The sequence below is a fragment of the Rhinolophus sinicus genome, linkage group LG12, assembly GCF_036562045.2.
Source record: "Rhinolophus sinicus isolate RSC01 linkage group LG12, ASM3656204v1, whole genome shotgun sequence".
In the NCBI taxonomy this organism is placed as follows: domain Eukaryota; kingdom Metazoa; phylum Chordata; class Mammalia; order Chiroptera; family Rhinolophidae; genus Rhinolophus; species Rhinolophus sinicus.
In genome coordinates, this window is record NC_133761.1 from 11,016,425 (window position 1) to 11,039,470 (window position 23,046).

The 23,046-nt window shown below is 45.9% G+C and overlaps 1 protein-coding gene across 5 annotated transcripts in view; it reads right to left on the minus strand.

Moving 5' to 3' along the window:
• Positions 1-10,417: 10,417 nt before the first annotated feature.
• NSMCE2 (NSE2 (MMS21) homolog, SMC5-SMC6 complex SUMO ligase) overlaps positions 10,418-23,046 on the minus strand; it is a 213,248-nt gene continuing 200,619 nt past the window's right edge. For 3 of the 5 annotated variants that reach the window (XM_074317044.1, XM_074317043.1, XM_074317042.1), the window contains one exon: positions 17,513-17,867. In XM_074317044.1, coding sequence (XP_074173145.1) covers positions 17,750-17,867 — 118 coding nt within the window. In that variant the 3' untranslated portion in view covers positions 17,513-17,749. Of the gene's footprint in view, positions 15,311-16,616; positions 16,670-17,512; positions 17,868-23,046 lie in introns of those variants that run through there. The other 2 variants (XR_012490921.1, XR_012490922.1) reach the window with 2 other exon arrangements.

Below are 23,046 nucleotides of genomic sequence, written 5' to 3' on the forward strand. Positions count from 1 at the left end.
CTGCTCCCAACGGCCTAGTTTCTTTTCCCTTTCATTTTTTCTCACTAGATTTTTCCCCCTGAGCTTTTGCTTCCGTTTTTACTCCTCTCAGCGTTCCTCTTGATATTAATGGAAGACAAGATCATCCTAGAACTTTGTGATTTCCTTCATGTTACCCACATGACATTTGATTGCGAGAACCCCTTGGGTGACTCAGGGACTCCCCAGGAAGGATCCCCTCTTCCCTACGTCCCCCCGCCCCCCACCGCCATAAGGAAGGTTCTTCTTCCTTCACCCAAACTATCAGCAAACTTCTGGAGGAAAGAGGAAATGACCCCACAGTGTACACCTGAAGGGCTCAGTTTTACCTGGGACCTGGAGGTGGGTGGTCATGATAGAGAGCCCAAGAGAGGTGTGAGGGGGAATGCCAGGGACGGAGACATTTTCCTGCTTTCGTGTGTTGCTCCATCAGACACCCACTGCACACCGCCTGTGTGACAGTGAAGCACTAGTCCCTGCTCTAAAAGGACCCCTGTGTTTTATGCTGTGATGGCGGAGGTACAGGCTGTGGTGGGAACCCAGAGACAGTGCCTAGTGCTGGCTGCCTGCATCAGGCAAGAATGGAGGGTCAGCAAGGATGGAGGGGGGCATTGGAGGAAAGGACGGCTAAGCGGAGACCTGAAGGAGGAGGAGCTGGCCAGGTGACAAGGAGACGAGTGGGGGTGCGAGGAAGAGTCCAGACCAAGACCACAGCCCCTGCAAACGCCCTAGACAGGCAAGGGCCTCTGAGCTCTGGGGAAGGTGGAACATTTCATCTGGCCCAAATCAGAGTGCAGGGGAAAGTGAGGGGCTGATGGGACAGCGTACACAACAAGCAGAGCCCGAGAAGGGACTAGCCAGTGCTAGGCCAAGACCAGGGGTGTCCCCAGGAAGACTCGGGGATCCTGGGAGTGAGGGGAGTAAAGCATGGGCTGAGACAGTCCCTTTGGGACGAGTCCAGAGCTGTGCCCAGCCAGCCCCAACCCCAGTGGGAATGGAGGCTCAGCGCCAGCAGCAGAGGCATTGCAGGGAGGCTTCCCCCATGTCCTCATGGTTGGAGGCTTCCCAACCCCTTTTTGGTCTTTGTCACAGGTGGTCTCTCCAAATGACCCTATTTGTAACTTCCACGCTTTCCTCCTGCCCGGTTTTATTTCTCTCCTTGGCCCTTGTCACCGTCCACACCCGAAGCGTTTGGCTCATCTGCCTCGGTGTCCCTCTCCCCTCACTTCTTGTCTGTTTTGTTTGCTGCTGTATCCCTAGAACCTAGATGCTGGGCACATAGTAGATACTCACTAAATACTGGGCACTTATAATGTGCCAGGTTCTGCCTTCACATTTCACATACACCCTCTTATTTAGCTTCACAATGTCCCCCATTTTACAGATGAACCAACTGAGTCCGAGGGACATAAAGAAACTTGCGACAAATACACCTCTAGCCCATGGCAGAGCTGGGGTTCAAACCCTTAGGTTTGGTATCTGCAGTTACTGCTGCTGAATTCCCTCTGAAAAACTGCTTTAGCATTTGCAAGCGTAGATGATAGCTAAGAAGGGTATATATTTTTACATCTCTCCCCACCATGTGCACATATTTCAAAAAACAAATCCCAACAACGGCATGTTCAAATTCAGAGGACAGATTTGCAAATGCAAAGTGATGGCGTTGGCTAAGTTATTGGCACAAACCTCCAACTCACCGATGGGGGTCACAAGTTTGTTGGGAAAGCCCGTGGTAGAACCGCTGGAAGTGGGGATGCCCTTCTCCCCAGCCTGTGCGGGGTGGTTCCAGGCTAGCCTGGGAAGCCGGTTACCGCCTGCATCCCTCCCTGACTTGCATACTCTGCTTCCGGGCCAAGACTCCAGAAGCAGAAGGCTGCTTGCAGGGGGAAGACACAGAGAAAGCGGTTTTCCTCCCTAGGAACCCACTCTCACAGCCACTGCCATGTCCAACTTTCTTCTTCCTGCTCTGAATAAACAACATGGACGGGAGCAGTACTGTGACGGAGGTCCCGCTCAAGGTGCACAGGGTCCCTGTTCTTTCATCTCACAGATGGGGAGCCTGAGGCTGAGAGAGTTCATGGACTCACGCCAAGTCCCATAGCCAGTCTCTGATCTCCAGGGGGACTCCAGCCCAGGACACCTGTACCCTGTAAGTTTGGGGGAGACCAGTATCAGGAAAAGGGGAGAAGCTATTGGTCAGGCTGGCGTCTGCCTTGAGCTCCAAGTGCATCTCCTGCAAAACTCATTAGTCTGAGTGGGGAGAGCTCAGATTTTATCACAAGCTGTAGGTGCGGCTCCACCACTGTTTCCTCCATCAGCCAAGCCCAAGTTTTGAGTGGCTCTTGGCTGGTTTCTTTGGGGGAGAAAAGGATGATACAAATGACTCTATCTTTCACTTCCCAGACCCCACCCAGTACACTTTTAAGATGTGGAAATTTTACTAAATCCCTCAGCCCAGCTTCTTTCTACATTTTCTGTGGTTTAACTCTCCCTGGGTCTTTTTGCTTACGGTTTTGGCTCCTCCCTCCCCTTAAAACTGAGAGATTTCTTTCTTTGTTGTCTCTTAAAAGAACCAAGTGCTAACATTCCTAGCATTTGCTACAGACCTTGCATGCTCAGACAGTAAATACATACTGACTTGGCAGGTCCCTCTATGTGCTTGACTCCCCAGTATGAGCCTGGGTTCTCATCTGCCTGGCCTCCCCCCTCCTTCACTCCTGCCACTCTGCGGTCCGACCGCTGGTGTTTACTCACGCTGGTCCCCTGGGAGGATGCCTTTGCGCCCTCCTATCCAAATTGGTCCCGTCTTCATTGCCCAAGTCTTTTTTGACCACTCTGGCCTGTCGGGCTCCCTCACTCTCCTCTCTCCTGAAGAAGAACTATGTCTGCCTCATTGGTCTGACTGCACGATCCAACTCTCTTTAATTACGTTTGAAAAAGATTAAACTTATGTAAAGACATGAATATATATTTTAGAAAAATTAACAACCCTACCTTCAAATCTGTTCCTTCCCCATCCCCTGCCTACGTTCAAGGTACCCCATTATGAGTTTGGCTGGCACTTTGCATCATTTAATTTTCATGCATTCATGTGCATTCAAATACACTGCAACTGCCTTAAAAGCAGGAACAGGGCCTAAGGTGTCCCAGACTCACCGAGTGTCTAGCCAGGCTTCTGCCCGTTGTGTCCAATTCCTTCTCCATATCATGTCCCTCTGGATCTAGACAGCGCCATAAGGCGCGTGGAGGCGGGTCGGGGGGTAATAGCTCTTTCTCACAGGTGAAGTCACCGAGGCGCAGATGAGTTAATGGAGTCACCTCGGGTCACAGAGCTAGTAAGAAAGAGAGTGAAATTGGAACTTGTGTCTTCTCACATACCCAGCTGTTCTGGGAAAAACGCTGAAGGACACTCGAGTTCCCTAACCCTTACTCCCTGAGTGCCCAGCTCTGCAGAGCTGAGGTTAGCGAAAAACATGTTGCAATCCCACATGGCTGGCCGGGCAGCCAAACCCAGGTTCTCATCGGTGACTTGATATGTGCCCTCAAGTGGCAGTCCCTTTCACGCCTGGGTTCAGCGTCCACTTGGGTGAATCATCAGCAATCAGCCAGCTGTTGCCTCACCTTTAGCTTGGTGCAGTGTGAAGCTGGCCTTAAACAGTCACCTCTGACATGTGGTTAGAGGCAGGGCATTACCTCTAAGGCAAACACAGGCCCACAGGAAAAATCGAGCGGTAGAATACGAGTGCTCCGTGGTGCCGGGAGCTGGCTTCTCCCTGTGAAGCTCCCACTGTTGGCAGGCATGTTACCTGCCTCGAGGGAACAGATGGCACATGCTGGTGAGCTCACGGGTACTGACTTGGGGAGACGCAGGAATGGCCTGGCCGAGCTCTGTGAGTGTGAACCAGTACAGCAGCCCCAGAGGCCCAGAAAGCCATGATCCCCAGCTCACACTTCTCATGTGAAACTCAGATTTGTTGGTCAGCACAACCCCCACTCCTGGGCCTGTCCTTTCTGCCAGTCCATGCTGAATTCCCAACCACAGTGGGTGGGCGGGGATACCTTGATGAGTAATAGCCAACGCTTCATGCTGGTGTCAGACTACTCTTCAGGGACTTCTTTATTTCAACACTGGCAGTGGGAGGAACAAGGTTCTTAGAACCTTGGTGAGTGTGGGGAGGCTTTGGGCGCTGGTCTGGGCCCCTAACTCCGCTCTTTGCAAGAGTTTTCCAAAGGGCCACCCAGGATGATTGTAGGTGCTTCAAGATGCCTCTTTCTGTTCAGAATAACATATTTACTTTAATATGTTTTAAAATATACTTAGCACATCAAACCAGTAATTTCATGTATATTATTACTCAGGAGAAGGCCAAACAATTTTTAAAGTGAATTGATTCAAGTGAAAAAGTCAGCAAGTAATAATACAAGGCTATAAGCAGATATAGCAAAACTCTGTTGGAGGACTGGAGTTTGGGAAACACTACCTTCTTGGAGAATCCACTATTCATGCCAAAACTATTGACTGAGCCTAGATCCAGCTACGGGGATGGTCAGACATCTTTCTCTCTGGAATCATGTCGGTCCATTTTCAAACTTTCAACATGTATGAAACTTAGATCGATAAGGAAAAGCAGAGTGAGGGACTTTTTTGGTTTTGTTTTGTTTTAATTGAGACTTTACCATATATGGGGCCCTGGGGGATAGAAATGAACAGATGCCACCAAGTGGGGCAATTAAAAACTATCTGTGTGAGTTCCAGTCAAGATGGCAGAATAGGGAAACTCTGTGCTCCCCATCTCTCATGACCACATCACAGTTACAACTAAACTACAGAACAACCAACACTGAGAATCGCCTGAAGTCTTGCTGAACCAAAGCCCTACAATTAAGGACGTACAGAAGAAGCCAACTCAAGACTGGTAGGAGGGGCAGAGACGCAAATGCACTGGTCCCACACTGGCATGCGACCATCAAAAATCAGGAGGGGTGGGCTGGCCCGGTGGCTCAGGTGGTTGGAGCGCCATGCTCCTACCACCAAGGTGGCCAGTTTGATTCCCACGTGGGTCAGCAAGCTGCACCCTCTACAGCTAAGATCGTGAACAATGGCTCTCCCTGGAGCTGGGCTGCCGTGAGCAGCCGGAGGTTAGCCTGAGCTGCCATGAGCTGCTCTGGGCTGCTGAGTGCTGCCGTGGGCTACTGTGTGCTGCCAGAAGTGGCCAGTAGCCAGCGTGAGTGGCCGGCAGCCAGCATGAGTAACCGTGGGCTGCTATGTGCTGCCGTGGGCTGCTGGGTGCTGCCAGGAGCAGCCAGCAGCCAGTGTGAGTGGCCGGCAGCCGGCAAGAGCTGCCGTGAGCTGCTGTGAGCGGCCGACCGATGACTGGTGACCGACCACCTCAGCCGGGGGGAGTGCAAAGCTCATAATACCAGCATGGGCCAGGGAGCTGTGTCCTACACAACTAGACTGGGAAACAACGGCTTGAACTAGAGTGGGGCGGGGGAGGCAGGAGAAAGGGGAAAAAAATTCAGGTGGGATATCTCAGCTGTGGAGGTGCCCCTGAAAGTGAAAGGAGTCCCAGCACCACAACAGGCTCCCCAGCCCAGGGTTCCAGTGTCAGGGAGAGAAGTCCCCATAATTTCTGGTTGTGAAAACCAGCAGAAACTGTAGCTGAGTGAGACGGAGGGCAGCCGGAATCCCAGGAGCTCCTCTTAAAGGGACTGCACACGGACTTACTCACCAATGGAATCACTGGCTCTTAGCTCCAGCACTGGGACAGCAGCCGGGGAGGTAACAGGGACATATAGCAGGGAACTGAGTTGTCTGGCTGCAAGATGAAGGCTGGAGGGGCAGCTTTCTCCCAGACAGAGGGACTGCTTTTTCCCAGATGCAGGAGCTGGTGGAAGCCATTGTTTCTTTGTTGAGCCCTCCCACTTCCCGGCCTGCAGACTCAGGTGGCCACCATATCTGAGTTTCTATCAAACTGGCTGATGCCATTCGTTCTCCATTCCCTGGTGACTCTGAGACCCCACCCCACCCAACTTTTGGGCACACCCAAGCCGCTTTAAGCTACTTTGCTGTACGAACTGTCTGCCTTGGCTTATGCTGCAGAATTTCCTAGAGTCTCTCAAAGGTTCATGGGACCCAGACAAACAGCATCCAGCTTGACTGTGTCCCATATCTCTGGCTGAGCAGCCCTAAGCCTGGCACTAGTGGCACCCAGTCTTTGTTCACGTCTTGGCCTTAAAGCATGGTGCTGGCAGCAGCCATCTGCAGATTGCTTTGTGACACCTGCTGGGTAGCTCTGGGTGGGGCACAGGCTGTGGCTGAACTTGACCTGCAGCCGGTCCCCTCCCAGATGGCCCTGGGGTTGGTGCACCCAGTGGCCAGCTTCCAAATGAGAAGGAGCATCACCCAGCTGCCTCCAAGGACGACACACTCAAGGGGCGGATTGGGCAGGCACCAGAGTCCTGCTGAGGCAGATCCTATTCTGTAGAATCAGCCCTTGCACAACATCTCTTCCACTGTAGTCAAGGCCAGTCATTACAGCCAATGATCCCAAGGGTCAATCCTTCTCATTGATGTGTAAACAGCAACCAAGGCTCAACTACAAGAGGGGGGCACACACAACCCACACAAGGGACACACCTGTAGTGCACGTCTGAAGTGGCCAGAAAGACTGCACCACTGAGCCCCACAGCATGCCTACTACATAAGACACACTGGGAGGCATAGCAGCCCTACCTAATACATAGAAACAAACACAGGGAGGCAGTCAAAATGGGGAGAGAAAGAAACATGTCCCAAATAAAAAAAACAGAACAAAGCTCCAGAAAAAGAACTAAACAAAATGGAGACAAGCAATCTACCAGATGCAGAGTTCCAAACACTGGTTATAAAGATGCTCAATTATCTCAGGGAAAACTTCAACAAAGAGATAAGAAAGATAAAAATGGAGATAGAAAACATAAAAAAGAACCAGTCAGAAATAAAGAATATAATAATGGAAATGAAAATGAAGAATACATTACAGGGAATCAACAGTAGATTAGATGAAACAAAGGATTGAATCAGTAATTTAGAAGGTAGCAGAATACACCCAATCAGAACAGAAAAAAAGAATTAAAAAAAACTGAAGAGAGTTTAAGGGGCCTCTGGGACAACATCAAGCGTACAAACATTCTCATCATAGGGGTACCAGAAGAAGAGAGAGAGCAAGGAATTGAAAACCTATCTGAAGAAATAATGACAGAAAACTTCGCTAACCTGGTGAAAGAAATAGATATACAAACCCAGGAAGCGCAGAGAGTCCCAAACAGGATGAACCCAAATAGGCCCACACCAAGACACATCAGAATTAAAATGCCAAAGGTTAAAGACAGAGAGAGAATCTAAAAGCAGCAAGAGAAAAGCAGTTAGTTACCTACAAAGGAGCTCCCATACATTTGTCAGCTGATTTCTCAACAGAAACTTTGCAGGCCAGAAGGGATTGGCAGGAAATATTCAAAGTGATTGAAAACCAGGATCTACAATCAAGATTGCTCTCATTTAGAAAGCTATCATTTAGAATTGAAGGACAGGTAAAGAGCTTCCCAGACAAGGAAAAGCTAAAGGAATTCATCACCACCAAACCAGTATAACAAGGAATCTTAGAGGGATTTCTTTAAGACACACACATCAAAAAAAAAAAAAAAAAAAAACCCCACAAAAAAACTATGAATAATAAAATGGCAATAACAGCATACCTATCAACAATTATTTTCAATGTAAATGGAATAAATGTTCCAATCAAAAGATGGGGGAGGGGTGCTGAATGGATAAGAAAACAAGACCCTTACATATGCTGCCTACAAGAGACTTACTTCAGCTTAAAAGACACACACAGATTGAAAGTAAAAGGATGGAAAAAGATATTTCATGAAAACAGAAATAAACAAACAAACAAATTTGAGGACGCAATACTTACACCAGACAAAATAGACTTTAAAACAAAGACTATCACAAGAGACAAAGAAGGACCCAGTAATCCCACTTCTGGGTATTTATCTGAAGAAACCCAAATGGTACTTGGAGGAAAATGCTCATCTGTATGTTCATTGCAGCATTATTTACAACAGTCAAGATATGAAGGCAGCCTGGGTGTCCATCGATGGATGAATGGATAAAGAAGAGGTGCTACATATATACAATGGAATATTACTCAGCCATAAAAAAGAATGAAACCTTGCCAATCTTCAACAACATGGATGGACCTCGAGGGTATTGTGCTGAGTGAAGTAAGTCAGACAGAGAAAGACAAATGTCATATGGTTTCACTTCTAAGTGGAATATAAAAAAACAAAATAAACAAACAAATGAAACAGAAACAAACTCATAGATACAGAGAACATTTTGATGGTTGCCAGATGCGAGGGGGGTTGGGGTGGGTGAAAAGTGGAAAGGATTAAGAAGTACAAATTGGTAGTTATAAAATAGTCACGGGGATGTAAAGTAGAGCATAAGGAACATAATCAAGAATGTGGTAATAACTCTGTATAGTGCCAGATGGGTACAGTTGAATAACTGTGATACACACCTCAGACTAATGTAATATTGTATGTTAGCTATATTTTAATAAAAACCTTAAAAAAAAAACCCACCCGCGTGTAGTGAAATCTGAAATGGGAGGGAGTGATGAATGGAATTGGTATGAAGTGGATTATCAGGCTTTCAACTCATCAGAAGAGTTTTTGAAAAAGAGAAAGAAAAAAGAGGTACAACCTTTGTACAACTGTATTTACCTGCAGTTGTTTTCTGACGTAAGAATGTGGTGTTTCAACAGCTGCACTTCCAGTGTGTGTGTATATGTTGTTCTGTTTGGCTTTCTTAACCCAACATTAATTCATTTGGCCTTTTCCCTATACGCCAGGCACATACAGACCTCAGATGGAGGGTGAATCACAATCCCCTGGAAAACTTGTTAACATGCAGATTCCTGGGCCTGCCTCCCAGGATTCTGACTTGGCCCTTCTGGAGCAAGGCCTGGGTTTCTGTATTTTAACAAGCTCTTCAGATCTTCTGATAAAGGTGTTCCAGAACCTCACTTTGAGAAACCTTGAAGCATAGGGAACATGTGATTCAGTTGTGGATTTCACCCACAGAACACAGCCAAGGGAGGAAGCACAGATACCCATAATCAGTTACCAGGTAGAAAGTGCCCAGTGAGCAGGACATAAAGTGCGAGGGAGGGCTCGCCACCTTTACCCAACCCGGGGGTCTGAAGCTTGACCCGCTGGTGCTGACGTTTCCATACTTTGGCTGTGTGGTATTCCAACCAAGTGTGAATTATTTATTCATAGTAAATTACTCCTGTATCTAGCAGAAGAGTCATTTCACTGATAGAGAATCTTATCTTTCATTCTGGTGAAGGGCGGGAGTGGGGAGGACTCGTGTTGGATACTGGAAATCAGATGTGAGTAGCAAGAACTGGGGATCTTCAGACGTGTGGCTCTGAGGTGTTCCCTAAAGCAAACACTGCCTTCTAAGCCCCACCCTCCACTGCTTATCAACAGAATCAAGAGGCCCCGAGGGAGCCTTTGAAGGAAGTGAGAGATGACAGGTGGTGAGTGACAAGGCAGGGCCCAGAGCTGGGCTGTCCGCTCACAGGCTTTGATCCTCCACTGCCTCTCCCTTAATGAAAGGGAGTTAGGGTTAAGAGAACCTGGGGACTCCCTCTGAGGGACCGAATTGCTGAGGCTGGGGTTTCCTCAAGGACTTCACACACTGGCTCCACAGGCCCCACAGCCAGGACTTGATCAGCCTTCACCAAGCAGTTCTTTCTTGTCAAGCCACAGCCTTGGCAAAGGAGGACGTGCTTTGGGGGGTTCTGGTTTCAGTCCTAGCCCCATCATTCATGAGCTGGGAGATGTTGGTAATGATCTCATTTTTGGGTCCCGGTTTCCCCATCCGCATCCAGGGTTGGAGAGAGGACTAATGGAGAAATGTATGTGAAGTATGGCAGATGAACTCTGACAGATGGCAGCTGCTGTTGGCCAGGGAGGGACTTCCTGAGTTAATTTATTCCTATTTCTTCTTGTTTAATCTTCCAAAGACATAGAGAGCATTTATCCCCCCATGCATTCTTTATCAAACAATCAGTGCCAGGCTCTGTGCTAGGTGCTGGAGACATATGAGTCACAGCAGACCCTGCCAGACAATGCCTTTGAACCATGGCAGAGGCCCACAACTGAGGGGGTACAAGTGCCACCAGGGCTCTTGACCTCCATTGTGCCCTGGATCCTTGGGTGGTCTAGCACAGAAAGCATGGCGCATCCCTTTTCGGAATCTTAAAAGCTAAGATTACAAAGGAAACCAATTATATTGAAAATACAGTTATTGAAACATTTTGAAAAATTGTGATCTAGTGGCTATACTTCTTTAACACCGTAAATAAGATCTAACAGCAGGTTTAATAAGGACTGTATTTTATTTATTTACACATATATATTTTTGTCCCCCTTCTGTCTTCTTCATTTGGGGATTCCAAATACATGTGTTAGGCTGTTTAATGCTTCCCACAGCTCACTGACGCTGTCTACTGTTTTCTGTATGTGTGTGTTTTATTTTTTTCTGTGCCTTTTTTCTTCCTGTGTTTCAATTTGGATAGTTTCTGTGTCTGTATCTTCAACTTCACTATCTTTTCTATAGCAGTGTCTAATCTGCTGTTAACCCCATCTAGTGTATTTTTCATTGCAGATCTACATTTTATTTCTAGGAATTTGATTTGAGTCGTTTTTATATCTTCCATGTCTCTCTATAACATCCTGTGCTTTCCTCTATCTTTTTGAAAATATGGAGTATATTTTCAATAGCTGTTTTAATGTTCTTCTCTACTAATTCTATCACCAGCATCATTTGTGAATCTATTTCTATTGAATAATGTCTTCCCCTCATCATGGATCATATTTTCCCACGTTTTTGCATGCTTGGAGCTTTCTGATTGGATAGCAGACATTGTAAATTTGACATTGTAAGGTGCTAGGTTTCTTTTTTCTTAATCTCTTTCCCTCCTTCCCTGCCTCCCTCCCTTTCTTTCTTATTTCTTTATTTCTGGTATTCTTTTAAATATTTTGGACCTTGTTCTGGGACACGTACAAGAGACAGTACAATCTTTTTGGTCATAGGTGAACAAACTACAGCCCAGAGGCCAAATCTGGCTCCTTATCTGTTTTTGTATGGCTCATGAGCTAAGAGTGGTTTTTATATTTTTAAACAGTTAAAAAAGTCAAAAGAATAATATTTTGTGGCATGTGAAATTATATTAAATAAAAATTTCAGTGCCTGTAAATAAAGTTTTATTGGCACACAGCCACTATCAATCATTTCCATATTGTCCGTGGCTGCTTTCATGTTACCATGGCAGAGTTGAGTCATTGCGACAGAGACCATATGTCCTGTAAAGCTGAGAATATTTACTGTCTGGCCCTTCACACGAAAATCTGCCTACCCCTGCTTTTTGAGGCTTGCTTTTAAGCATTGTTAGGTAGGATGAGTGCATCCTTTATTCCAGGGCTGACTTGCTCCACTCTGGCTGATGGGAGAAGGAACATTCTGGGGCCAGTGTGAGCTCCAGTTTTTGTTCCCTCTGATACTCTGGAAGGTTCTTTCCGGGCCTCAGGTAGTTTCCTCAGGCATGGCTGATGATGACTCAGCAGAAGACTCTAGGGGGACCCTCTGCACATCTCTAGGACTCACTGCCTGAGATGCTGTCCCCTGCCAGGCCTCTGCTTTGCAAATTCCAGCTGCTTGGCATCCCTGCATCTTTATCTCAATGCTGACAGACCTATGTCCCCCATCTCCCTATGGTGACCTGGGAACTCTCCAGGCAGTAAGCAAGGGCCATGTTCACTGTCCTGTGGTCCAATGTCTGAACATTATTGTTTCATATATGTTGTCTGGGTTTTCAGTTGTGAAAGGTGAGAGGGTAAATCCCATTGCTGTTCGTCCATAATTGCCAGAAGCTAAGTACTGTATTTTAAAAGACGAGGGGAGTGTAAACTTATCTTTACAGGAACAGGATTGCAATATGAAAATATTTATCATTTTTCCTTGGTGATGAAGTCACAGGTACTACTAATTCTACCGTAATTCGTTGCCTAGGTTCATAATGGTAGGAAATGCTAAGTTCCAATGAGAGGTTAGTAAAAGTAAAGATGCAATTTTCCCCCCCATATTAGTAATTCATAAACCTTCTGAATTTTATTGACAGTCCCCTGGGGGGTTTCCCGGATAAGATGCTAACAGTAATTTTTTTCTTCTGAGTATCAAAGAACCTTCACTTGGTCCTCTCGTGGCACTTGTTAATTGATTTAAAACATATTCGTCCCATAGCACCATGTTTTGTATAAAACAGAAGCCTCAGTTTGTCTGTGGGCCAAAACATCCCAATTCCTTTCAGCAGTATTCACGTTTGATCATCTTATTGTGATCAATCACCATCTAATCTTATCCTCTCATGAACTCTTAACAGTTTTTGTTTTTACTGTCCTCTGTACTAATCAGTGTCTCCATGTTCTTTGTGAACTGTGGTGACCACAACCAGCTGAAAACTCAGCCCGGCGCCCCACACAGAGCCCGATGGCCCGTGTTCCCTGAGTGAAGGACAACCCTTCCCGTAAGTTCCAGCAACATACTGACTTCTTTCTTAACAGCAGTGCACTCTGGTTTGTATTCTGTTTATGACAAAGGACGGCCTTTGGGTTGCTTCCTTTCATAATTGTATCTTGCTTTTTCTTTCTGTTTTTGTTTGAAAACCAATTCTGTATTTGTTCATTAAAAAAGAAAAAAATCTCCACTACATGTTTCTCTCTGTGGTCACCAATGTTTACAGTCTTGTTGTAAGTTTGGGTCATTCTGCCATCCACCGAATGGTCACTGGGTCATCTTTAGACTGAATTCCATCCTTCCCAGAGGCAGATGAACAGAGAAGAGAACTGGCCAGTGTTTTCACCCCATTATACTTTTAAAAAACACAAATTGCCAATCAGAACTATGGATTCCTGCATAGAATGTGAATATAATCGGGAAACTGAAAAATAGAAATAGGTCAAATTTTCTTATTGTGATCAATCACCATCTAATATCCTCTCATGAACTCTTAACAGTTTTTGTTTTATTTATTTATTTTTTTCAGTAATGGCTTCTTTTAATCCTGGATTTCTTGAGGCTTGAATAAAATTATTTCACTCCAATCCTTATTATTAAGGTTCAAAAACTCTTGTTAGAAGACTCATGGAGACTTGGTCGCCAGCTGAATTTTGGGTACCGAGAGCTCCTCAAACGACCAAGTGGAAAGCGCTGCCCTCCTCGTCCTCTAAAGCATTCCCCACTCAGCTTATTTGTGCATATCGCTCATAGACCATCCAATTCACCTGCATTAAGTGTTGGATTCAACGATTTTTGGTTAGTTCAGAGTTGTGTAACCTCCTCCACAATCTGGTTTTAAGACGTTTCCTTCATCCCAGAGTGATTCCTTGGTGTAAGTGACTCGCCATTCTCACCTCTAGCCCCAGGCCACACTAATCTACTTTCTAGCCTACGGATTTGTCTTTTCTGGACATTTCATATAAGTGCGTCATGGTCGAACATGTTATAGCAAGTGTTAAGAAGTACCTCATTCCTTTTTTATGGCCAAATAGTGTTCCATGGTATGTATGGGTCCACTGCTTCGGTGTATCCATTCACCAGGTGGACGTTTGGATCGCTTCCACTTCTTTGCTATTAAAAATCATGCTACTTATGACATTCATACACAAGTCTTTGTGTGAACATATGTCTTCACTTCTCTGGGGCAGATAACTGGGAGTGGAATTGCTAGGTTGTGTGGTAAATTTATGTTTAACTTTTTTATTTTTTAAAGCCAAACTTTTCCAAATGGCTACATCAATTTGCATTTCCACAAGCAATGTCTGAGAGTTCCTGTCCCACCTCCATCTCAACTGCCTTCTTTTCAGTATAGTTACCCCCTTCCACCAAGTTTGAAACAAGCCAGAAGGCAGATTTCCAAAACATAATGAATTGCCAACACAGCTGGGCAATCCACCCACGTGATTTAGCCCCCTCTCCCAATCAGAAGGTTTTGTGGTCTTGTTATTAGCTTGTTTTGAATCTTGTTAGCAGATTTACTAAAACACAATTTTTGTTTTCTGGATCATTTTTCTGTATTTCTTTTGTGTTACCGTCCCCTAGACATGGCACTCATACAACCTTCTGTGGAATTAATTTTTTCACATTATCTGTCTGCCCCAAGTGCACAGGGAGGCCTCCAGAGGGGAGGTTTTTGTATCCAAAGAAACTAGCACAAAACACGGCTTCAAGTGGGCCTTAAAAAGTATTTGTTGAATAAATAGTTGAAGATGCAATGTACACATTTGGCTCAAACATATACTAATTCCCATGTCAGTCTGTTTTCCTTTGAAAGGGCCATATGCTTCCCACAGGTCCTATTCATTGAAAACATGAGATGGAATTTTAAGGTTTAAAGAAACCTTGGGGAGACATCCAAATCTTTTCGTTTCTATGAAAAATCTGAGGCCTGGAGCAGTGAAGGGACTTGCCCAAGGTCATCTGTTCGTGCTAATCAGGCGGATTGAGGTTTAGCTCTTGCGAGAGGAGAAACCCTGCCACACAGACAGGAGGCGAACTGGAGTGAGGGAGACACAGGGGAGTGTTGGGGAGATGGCAGTCTGTGGTAGAAACGGTTTGTGGTTGAAACCTGGATGCCAGGCGACCTGGACTTGGTGGGGTGTTGGCAGAGGGAACAAGGGAAGGGCGACGTACTGGGCTATGCTAAATGCATGGATGACTGGGGTGTACATGCCTGGGAAACGGTGCTCAGTAACAGACATAAGGAAGGGGGTATAGAAGTACAGGTATGCGGGTCATTTGTGTCCTCTGTGGTCCTGGGGCAAAGGGCCTAGGGCTGCAGTGTGTTCTCCGCACTCACTGTTCCTTGTCAGTGTGGGCCCTACCCCCCACCAGGGAGTGACCTGGGCAAATGACGTGACGACCCTGATTTCAGGTTTCCTCATCTGTAAAACGGCAGTAACCACCACTACGGTCTAGGATTATGTGGAGTATTCACTTCGGGGACACATTTAAGACACTTAGACCTGAGCCCGGTGTGTAGCCAGACGTCAGCTCATGGTGGTCTCGTTCCTCAGTCCTGTAATTTCTCTCTCTCCTCGCATTCAACTTCCATTGGGCAGGAAGCTGCGCTCGCTGCAGGAGCTGCCTCAGGCTGGACACTCCATGCTTGAAGCTCTGCATAAGGTGAGAAATAAATTATCTCATCTTTTGGAGTTTGTGGTAATGTTTTAAACTTACTTAACTGGAAGTTTCTTAAAGGAACTAGCATTGAAAAAAAAAAAGCCATGTTCATACAATTGTCTAGGCCTTAAATCAGTCATATCTAAAAAAAAAACAATGATGTAGCTACGATGTCTAGTGTGGTTTGCAAATGTCACTCATGGGGCCATGGGTAATCTCCGATAGGACTCTGGGGCTGCCCTGGGAGCGTTGCATTCCCTCCTCTGGACTAGAACTGCCCTCCCTTTCAGTTGTCTTATGTTACTCAGGACGATAGATATAATTTCATTTGAAGAAAAGGGTTCACTTTTTGGGAAAAACTCACGCAATAAAAATTTAACACATATGCCAAGATTGAGCACCACAACCCAATGGTGAATCTTCAAAGATGCAAATAATTTTTATATAAAACTTTAAATTCTTTCATCGGCTATACAACTATTCAAAACATAGTTTCTGAAGACTAAAGAAGGAAAAAGCTCCACAGGACACACATACGATCCCTTTCCCACAGTGGGATGGTGTCATTTTGCATTTTTCTAACTGATATTAGTACCGTGTTTCCCCGAAAATAAGACCTAACTGGAAAATAAGCCCTAGCATGACTTTTTCAGGATGACATCCCCTGAACATAAGCCCTAATGCATCTTTTGGAGCAAAAATTAATATGACGTGGTCTTATTTTCGGGGAAACACAATATCTACACTAATATCTTGGAATTCCCTTGGGAAAGAGTTGGGAAAAATGCAACTCCAAACCTTGGGCAAACATTTCATGCTCATCTCTATCTGTTTAGGAAACAAAGTATTTCACAAAAGAACCACATTCCATGAAAAGTATGTTTGTTCTGGCTTAAACATAATCATTTCCTCAGGAAGTCTGATCCAGATAAAGCATCTTAAGAAATTCAAAATCACTTAGTTTGTAACAGCTGAATGGTATACTACTTCCTGAATTCCATGAAAATGTTTTCAAATTTAATTCTGCTGTTTTAAAACAATGCTTTGAAACCCAAATTAATGTTATTATCTCACGGGCTTCACTGCCTCTGAGATGTCAAATCCAGTTCCCTGCATTTTAATGAACTTTTTTTGCACACACACTTATACATGTATTTACAAAAGGTTCAGTTTTTAATTGTGGACTTTGAATATATTCTTTGATTCTAGAGAAATCAACAGGGAGGAAGACAGCATGGGATTAAGAATCCAGACTCTGACACCAGACAACCTAACTTCCCATCCCAGCTCAGCCACTTACTAGATCTATTAATTTCCATGGGTTCCTTCACGTCTGTGCCTCGTTTTACTTATCTGTAAAATGGGAATAATGGTAACTCTCTTACCAGACTGTGATGATTACAGGAGTTAATATATATGTAAAGCATTTGGAGTAACACCTGGTACACAGTAAATGCTCAATAAATATTAGCCATTATTAGCTATTCTTGGTTTCCTAGAGTAGTAAGGATATGCTTCATCCGGTTTCATTAAATATTCTGGCTGATAAAAGGTTGCTATAGAGACTATTAACAGATTAGCACTCTTTACACAATTAGAATATAATCAACGATATTCAATTTAAAGACCCTGATGGTCTTAAGACCACAGACTTTCGGGGCTAAAGGGGCATTTGAGAACATCAGGGTCAACCCCTTTATTTCAGGGCTGAAGACCCAAGGCCAAGGGGGATGAGGCCACTTGCAGAGAGCCACCAGGCCAGGTGGAGAGCAGGGTGCAGTGGCTTCCCATGGATGATACTTGGGCTCTGGAGGCTGCAGCAAAGTGTCCACGATGGGCCTCAATTATCGTGGTACCGAGAAGCCTGCTGCGGGGGAATTCTGCGCCCATCAGAATGACAAAGAAAAGCATTTATATATTTGGCACTGCCAATATACAAAGTAAATATAGGTAAATAAACTAGCTTGCTTTATGACCTCATGCTCTTGCTTACTATACTGATAGGAAATCCTTCAATTTGGTGCTTCTGTGTGTTTCCATTTCAAATATCCCTTGAAAGGCATCATATTTAGTTAAAACTATAGTAATGAAAAAAACACAACCTGTCTGAAGTATTAGAGACAGAAAGGCCTGGCACCACCTAACCTGTACCATTGGAAGAGTTTACACCTTGGGAGGGGCACAGACTAAACACGCTGTAGATAATCAAAGTTTTATTTAAAATTACAGAATACTTAAAAATAAACAATATAATTTCCTTGAATTTTTATTGCAACATAGAAAAAAATGCTTTCAGTTACACTTAAAACCGTCAGGTTTTACCCCATGCAAAGCAAGTGAGGCAGCCAGTCCGTGCTCTGAGAAGCACCGCTCTCTATAGGAGGCAGGGCCGGAGGTAGGCTGGCAGTCCCCTCGCAGGCAGGTGGCTTTGTCCTACTCGGAGGAATGGAGTTTTTTCTTGTTGTGGCTCTCAATCGCCCTTCTGAGTGGTTCGTCCCGGACAAGATCGGATATTCTCATGTTGGTGTGGCTACAGCCAATTTTCGGGCAGCTGCGAGGAATAAGAAAGGCAAGTCAGGCCACTGAACTTGAATGCCTTCCACGTAAGCTTCTCTCACATACATATATGTAAATGAGGACGCTTTAGGACGCTTTACCAACAAAGAAACCCATTGAAAACATCAGGACTGATGTACACTCCTTCATTTATTCGCAGTGTGCCCACCTGAGCCAGGTCCTGTCCAGTGCTGGGGGCACAGGTGATGCTCAAGCAGCACCCGCTTTCCAAGGGGGGACAGATAATCTCTAAGTCACCAGACAGACGCACACGGTAAGTTAAGTTTGTTTTGCGTTAAGTGCTATGAAGGCAAGAAAGCAGGGTCACGTCAAGGGGGACGAGTGTCGCTGAGGCTTTTCTAGCTGGGGTTGGGGCACGCCTTGCAGAGTGAGTGTTGTGTGTGGCTGGGTGGCCTGCAGGTGGCCTATAGGAAGAGCAAGGTCACAGTGGCTGAAATGCCCAGGGCACTTGGAGACAAGGTCAGAGGGTGAGTGGGACTTTGAGTTTTCTTTCAAATACAATGAAGAGAAAACCCTGGAGGGTTTGAGATAGGGGAGGGACGTGATTTGGTTTACATTTAGGAAACCAGGTTCTGGCTACTTAGTGGAGAACAGGCAGCGTGGCAGCTGGGGAAAACAGGGGCATCCTGCCTCAGTCCAGGAGAGAGACGGCAGCCTGCATGAGGGTGGGAGCAGCGTTCCGCGCTTCAGGACAGAACTGAAAGAACGTCCTGGACTTGTTGACGGACCAGATGTGGAGTGTAAAGGAAGGAGAAGAGCTTCATTCAGAGTTCGGCCTGAGCTGATGGGCGACTGGTGGTCCTCTTATCTCTAAGGGGAACACCCAGAAAACCAGTCTGGGGAAGGAATCAGGAGTCCCAATCAGTCTGTGTTTTCTCTGAAATACCCACCAGCCCTCCCAGTGGAGTCTGACTGGGCTGATGGGGACCTCAGCTGTGGCTGAGGGTATTGTCATCCACATGGGGTGGGGGGGGAGGGAAGGGACTTACAGCCACAGCTGTGAAGATGTGGTCTCCCTGAAAGCAGGGGGTTGGATGAAGTCACCTGATTTCTTCTCAACATGAACCAGATTTGGGCAGCGTAGAACAGGCAATGTTTGGAGTCAAACTGACCTAGGTCTGAATTGTCTCTGCCGCCTCCTTGCTAGTTAGGAGACCACGGACAACTCACTACCTTTCTGAGGCCCTGTTCTCCCCCATTTAAAATGGGGGAGAATGCCCACGTCACAGGGCTACGGGCAACAATACACTCCGCAGTATTGTTGGTTCCCTTTGGGAGTCACCTGTTCCCCGATCACTGTCCTTCTAATACATTTTAAAGTGGATGCTCTCTCTATATTTTGCATAGCTCCATCACGTACAAGTGCACATTCACACGTGCATTTGACCCTTTTGTGTGAGTGGTTCTGTGCTAGGTTCTGGGCACTCAACTGTGAAATACAAATATAGGTTCCTGTGCGCACAGAGCTCAGGCCCAGTGACCCGAGAAAACTCACCAAAAGCACATGTATAATAAGATCAAAAATAACACATACAAAACAAGATCAAAAATAACAAACACGAGACAAAATATATCAACCGGAAGGGGCAGAAAGTGCATCATGGGAGCTCTCATTTGTTCAGTAGTAGGAAGCCCAACAGTTCAACATGCGAGAGAAACTCTCTCAGCCCTGATCTCTGGGTCAAGGAGACTTTATATTAGAGGGACATCAATCACTGTAATGAATAATATGCTTGCTAACAGTATTTATTTTTAAAATGCTAAAATGTGCCCGAGATGGTCAGGTGCATGTGTTACAATGTGATTCTAGAAAGGTAACCATACGAGACGATCCGGGTGACCTGGGCCAGGTGTGCACCATTCTGATGACGTGGCTTTGGGTTAGGGTGAGGATTAGAAGTATTTGAGAAATGTCCCTCCTATACTAGTTTCAAACACCCTGATGTCTCCAGGTGAATTATTTCTTTAAGTACGAAAGTAAATTGCTGAGAATATGAAAAGGATATGGAGGCGTCCATGCCTTCAGAAAAGGCATTTTTCATCATTCTAACGTCTGTGGAAATACAACTCGAAGGAGGTGGCTACTTTGAGGATGAACCTCACTGCAGATTTTTCAACCCACTGACATGTACGTTGCCTGCCGGCCAGCGGGGCCTTGGTCTCTCCCCGCTCCACAGAACAAAGGCCTTAGCACTGATGGCCAGACAGTGAATAAGCAGTGGATGGGGAAGTGGAGAGCGAGGTGGGGAGGACTTCCTGATGACATCAGTGGGTTTAGTCAGTAAATGAGAGCATTCTGAGAACGTCTGCCTGGTCTGACCACACCGCTCATCTGCAGGCACATTCATCGCAAAGGGACGCAGCCCAGCGTGACCTGTGTCAAACAAAGATGTCCGAGCTCACTTAGGGGATAAATTCTGGGGATGGAGGCATTGACCCAAAAGCCCTTCTGAGGGGAGCCGGACGGTCTGATGACACAAATACAGGCTCAAGAGTGAAAAAGACCTGAGCTCATGCCTCCTGGTTGTGACACTCGGGGCAAGTGACTTAATTCCTGTGCCTCAGTTTCTTTCTCTGTAGAGATGAAGGGAGAGCATAGGGTTTTGTGAGAAATAGGTAGGACATGTGACAAGGGCCAAGCAGCTCACTCGGGTGCTACAATGCGTGCTTCTCCTCCCAAGATGCTTGTGGAGAAGAGCGAGCCCCACAGACAATGCTGGTGGGACCCGGCATGGAGCCCGGGGGAGCATTTTGCCTAGCTTCAATGAGGGTTCAGGGAAGGCTTGTTGGAGAAGCGGTTGATGCAGGAGCTGGGGGGAGAACCTCGTTTCTCACCTGATCTCAGATACGCAAACACAAGTGTTTAAGGGTAAGAGCAGGCCATCTGTGACATGCTACTGAATCAGGGCACTCCCCCTCTAAGATAACAGCACTCTATAAAAGCATTAGTGATTTCATGTTAATCCCCACAACATCCTGGTGAGCAAGATAGGTGTGGCAATACCCAACCTTAAGCACTGGCGTCATTGCCCTGCAGGAGTCAGACCTACAGGCCTGGAAGGAGAGGCAGGGTCCTGCACTTGGGTGACTGACAGGGCAGAACAGTCCATCTCAGCAGCAGGCAAGCATGACAGTGTTGGCTGCACAAAGGGAACCCGGGTCTTAGGGGTCCCAGAAAGCTGTGGGAACCTTGGTCAGCATCAACCCCAAAGTACAAGACTCTGAGTCGTATGAGTTCTTGGATCTGGGTATCAAGAATTCCAGGGTCCAATGCAGCTCTAGAAAGTTCTAGAAAGAAGGTCTATATTAATAGATAACCTCTGGAAATCTGAGTGGGATGGATTCCTATCATACCGAAACACAGAGAGTAACTGTAACCCTACATCCTCTGAGTTTAAAATCAGGTGTCCCTAAGTAGGGAGGTAAGTAATAACAACACCAGCAGTCTCCACCTTAATAGCCTTACCACTATTTGTTTAGCTCTCTGTCGTCCAAAAAGAGCTTTCTCCTAAGTGGTTTGCTCCTACGCTGCCAAGAAATATGCTGGTCCAGACCTCTGTTGGAATTCCCCACCATTTCTTTAATCCTGAATTCTGTGAGATGTTACTTCCATTTTACAGGTGAAGAAACTGAGGCTCGGAGAGGTCAAATGACTTGCTGATAAGTGGTAAAAAAGGGACTCCAAGCGCAATGCTGGAGATCTGCTGTTCAGCGACACATTTCTAGTCAACTTAATTTTACCCCACCTGCTCTTAAATGCCAGTTTGTTAAACGTTGTGCAGGTTCTTACACAAAAAAGAAATGACTATGGAAAACTAGAAATATCTTATTCATGTGAAAATCATCAGGCAGCTTTACTAGTAAGAGAATACATAGCCTGAGTATTAAGAGATATATTTTAGGAAATTACTCTAACTACGGCATTTAGTTAGGGCTAATGTCTCAACAATTGTCTTCTGACTCAAACCCAGGGCGAGAGAGAGGTCTTCCTGGAGACTGAAGCATGGGCAATAAACTTTAGTCAGTGCTCAGTGACACAGTGTATCTGGAACTGCAGTCTAACAACCATAATGAGAACAATCTAGGAGGAAGAATGGAGATTTCTCAAACTGGATGTGTCATAGATATTTTTAAACAAAGGGAACTCAGAACTGTTCATCACCCTGCTGTGCATCATGGGAGATGACACCACTTCACGTTTCCTCAGGAACCTGTGAAGAGGCCCTGAGTTTTAATCTGCTGCCAAATGCACCTTGTCTACTTGACCCAGCCCACCGGTCCCATGATGCTCAGCTCTCGTCTCCCTTCCCCCTCTGCCCTGGCTACGTCTTAGACTACTTCACCGGGGTCTTCTTCCTCTGGCTGCTCTTTCATTAATGGGCAAAATGTGTTACTGAGGGTCTACATCAGGGCCTGTGTCAGGTGCTGAGGGCAGCGTGGTGAGCAGAGCCGAGCTGGACCCCGGCCTCGTGTTGTTTGGAGCTACGCCCACGTCCTGTCCTTGCTGGCTCTCAGGTGGCAGTCACATCCACACCACAGCTGCATCTGTGCGGTCAGGTAAGTGGGTTTGACTCCTCTGTGCCGATCACCTCACAGTCGCTATCCTGAGCCCAGAGCTCTCTCCTGAGTTCAAAACACCCCCATTTTCTGCGCCTCCTGGATACTTCCAAATGGCCAAACTTAACATGGCCCTAACTGTGTCCTCTCTGATGCCCTCTCTGTTGGCTGATGACACCACCATCCTTCTAGACACCATTTATAAATGTCAGTCATCCTTCAGTTCCTCTGCTACAACTTTCAGTTACCAGATTCTGACAGTTTTGCCTCCATAATCACTCTCATTCTCATTCCTTTCTCAGTCCCTATGACTCTCGCCTCAATCCAAGCTCTCATTATTTCTAACTTAATATACGGCAAAAGCATCCTAGTCGACATTTTCACTTCATGCCTTTTTAATCCATCCCGTGAATTGCTATTGGAGTAACTTCCTAAACTCTAGGTTGGCTCACCTTACTCCCTCAAGATAATGCCCTCTTGTGCCTACAGAATAATGGTGGCAAGGATGGTTATTGCCCATCCTCCTTCTGTTCTCCCTCTCACGCACTCGTACAGTAACTGAAACTGCACCTACTATCCATTAAGCAGATCAGGCT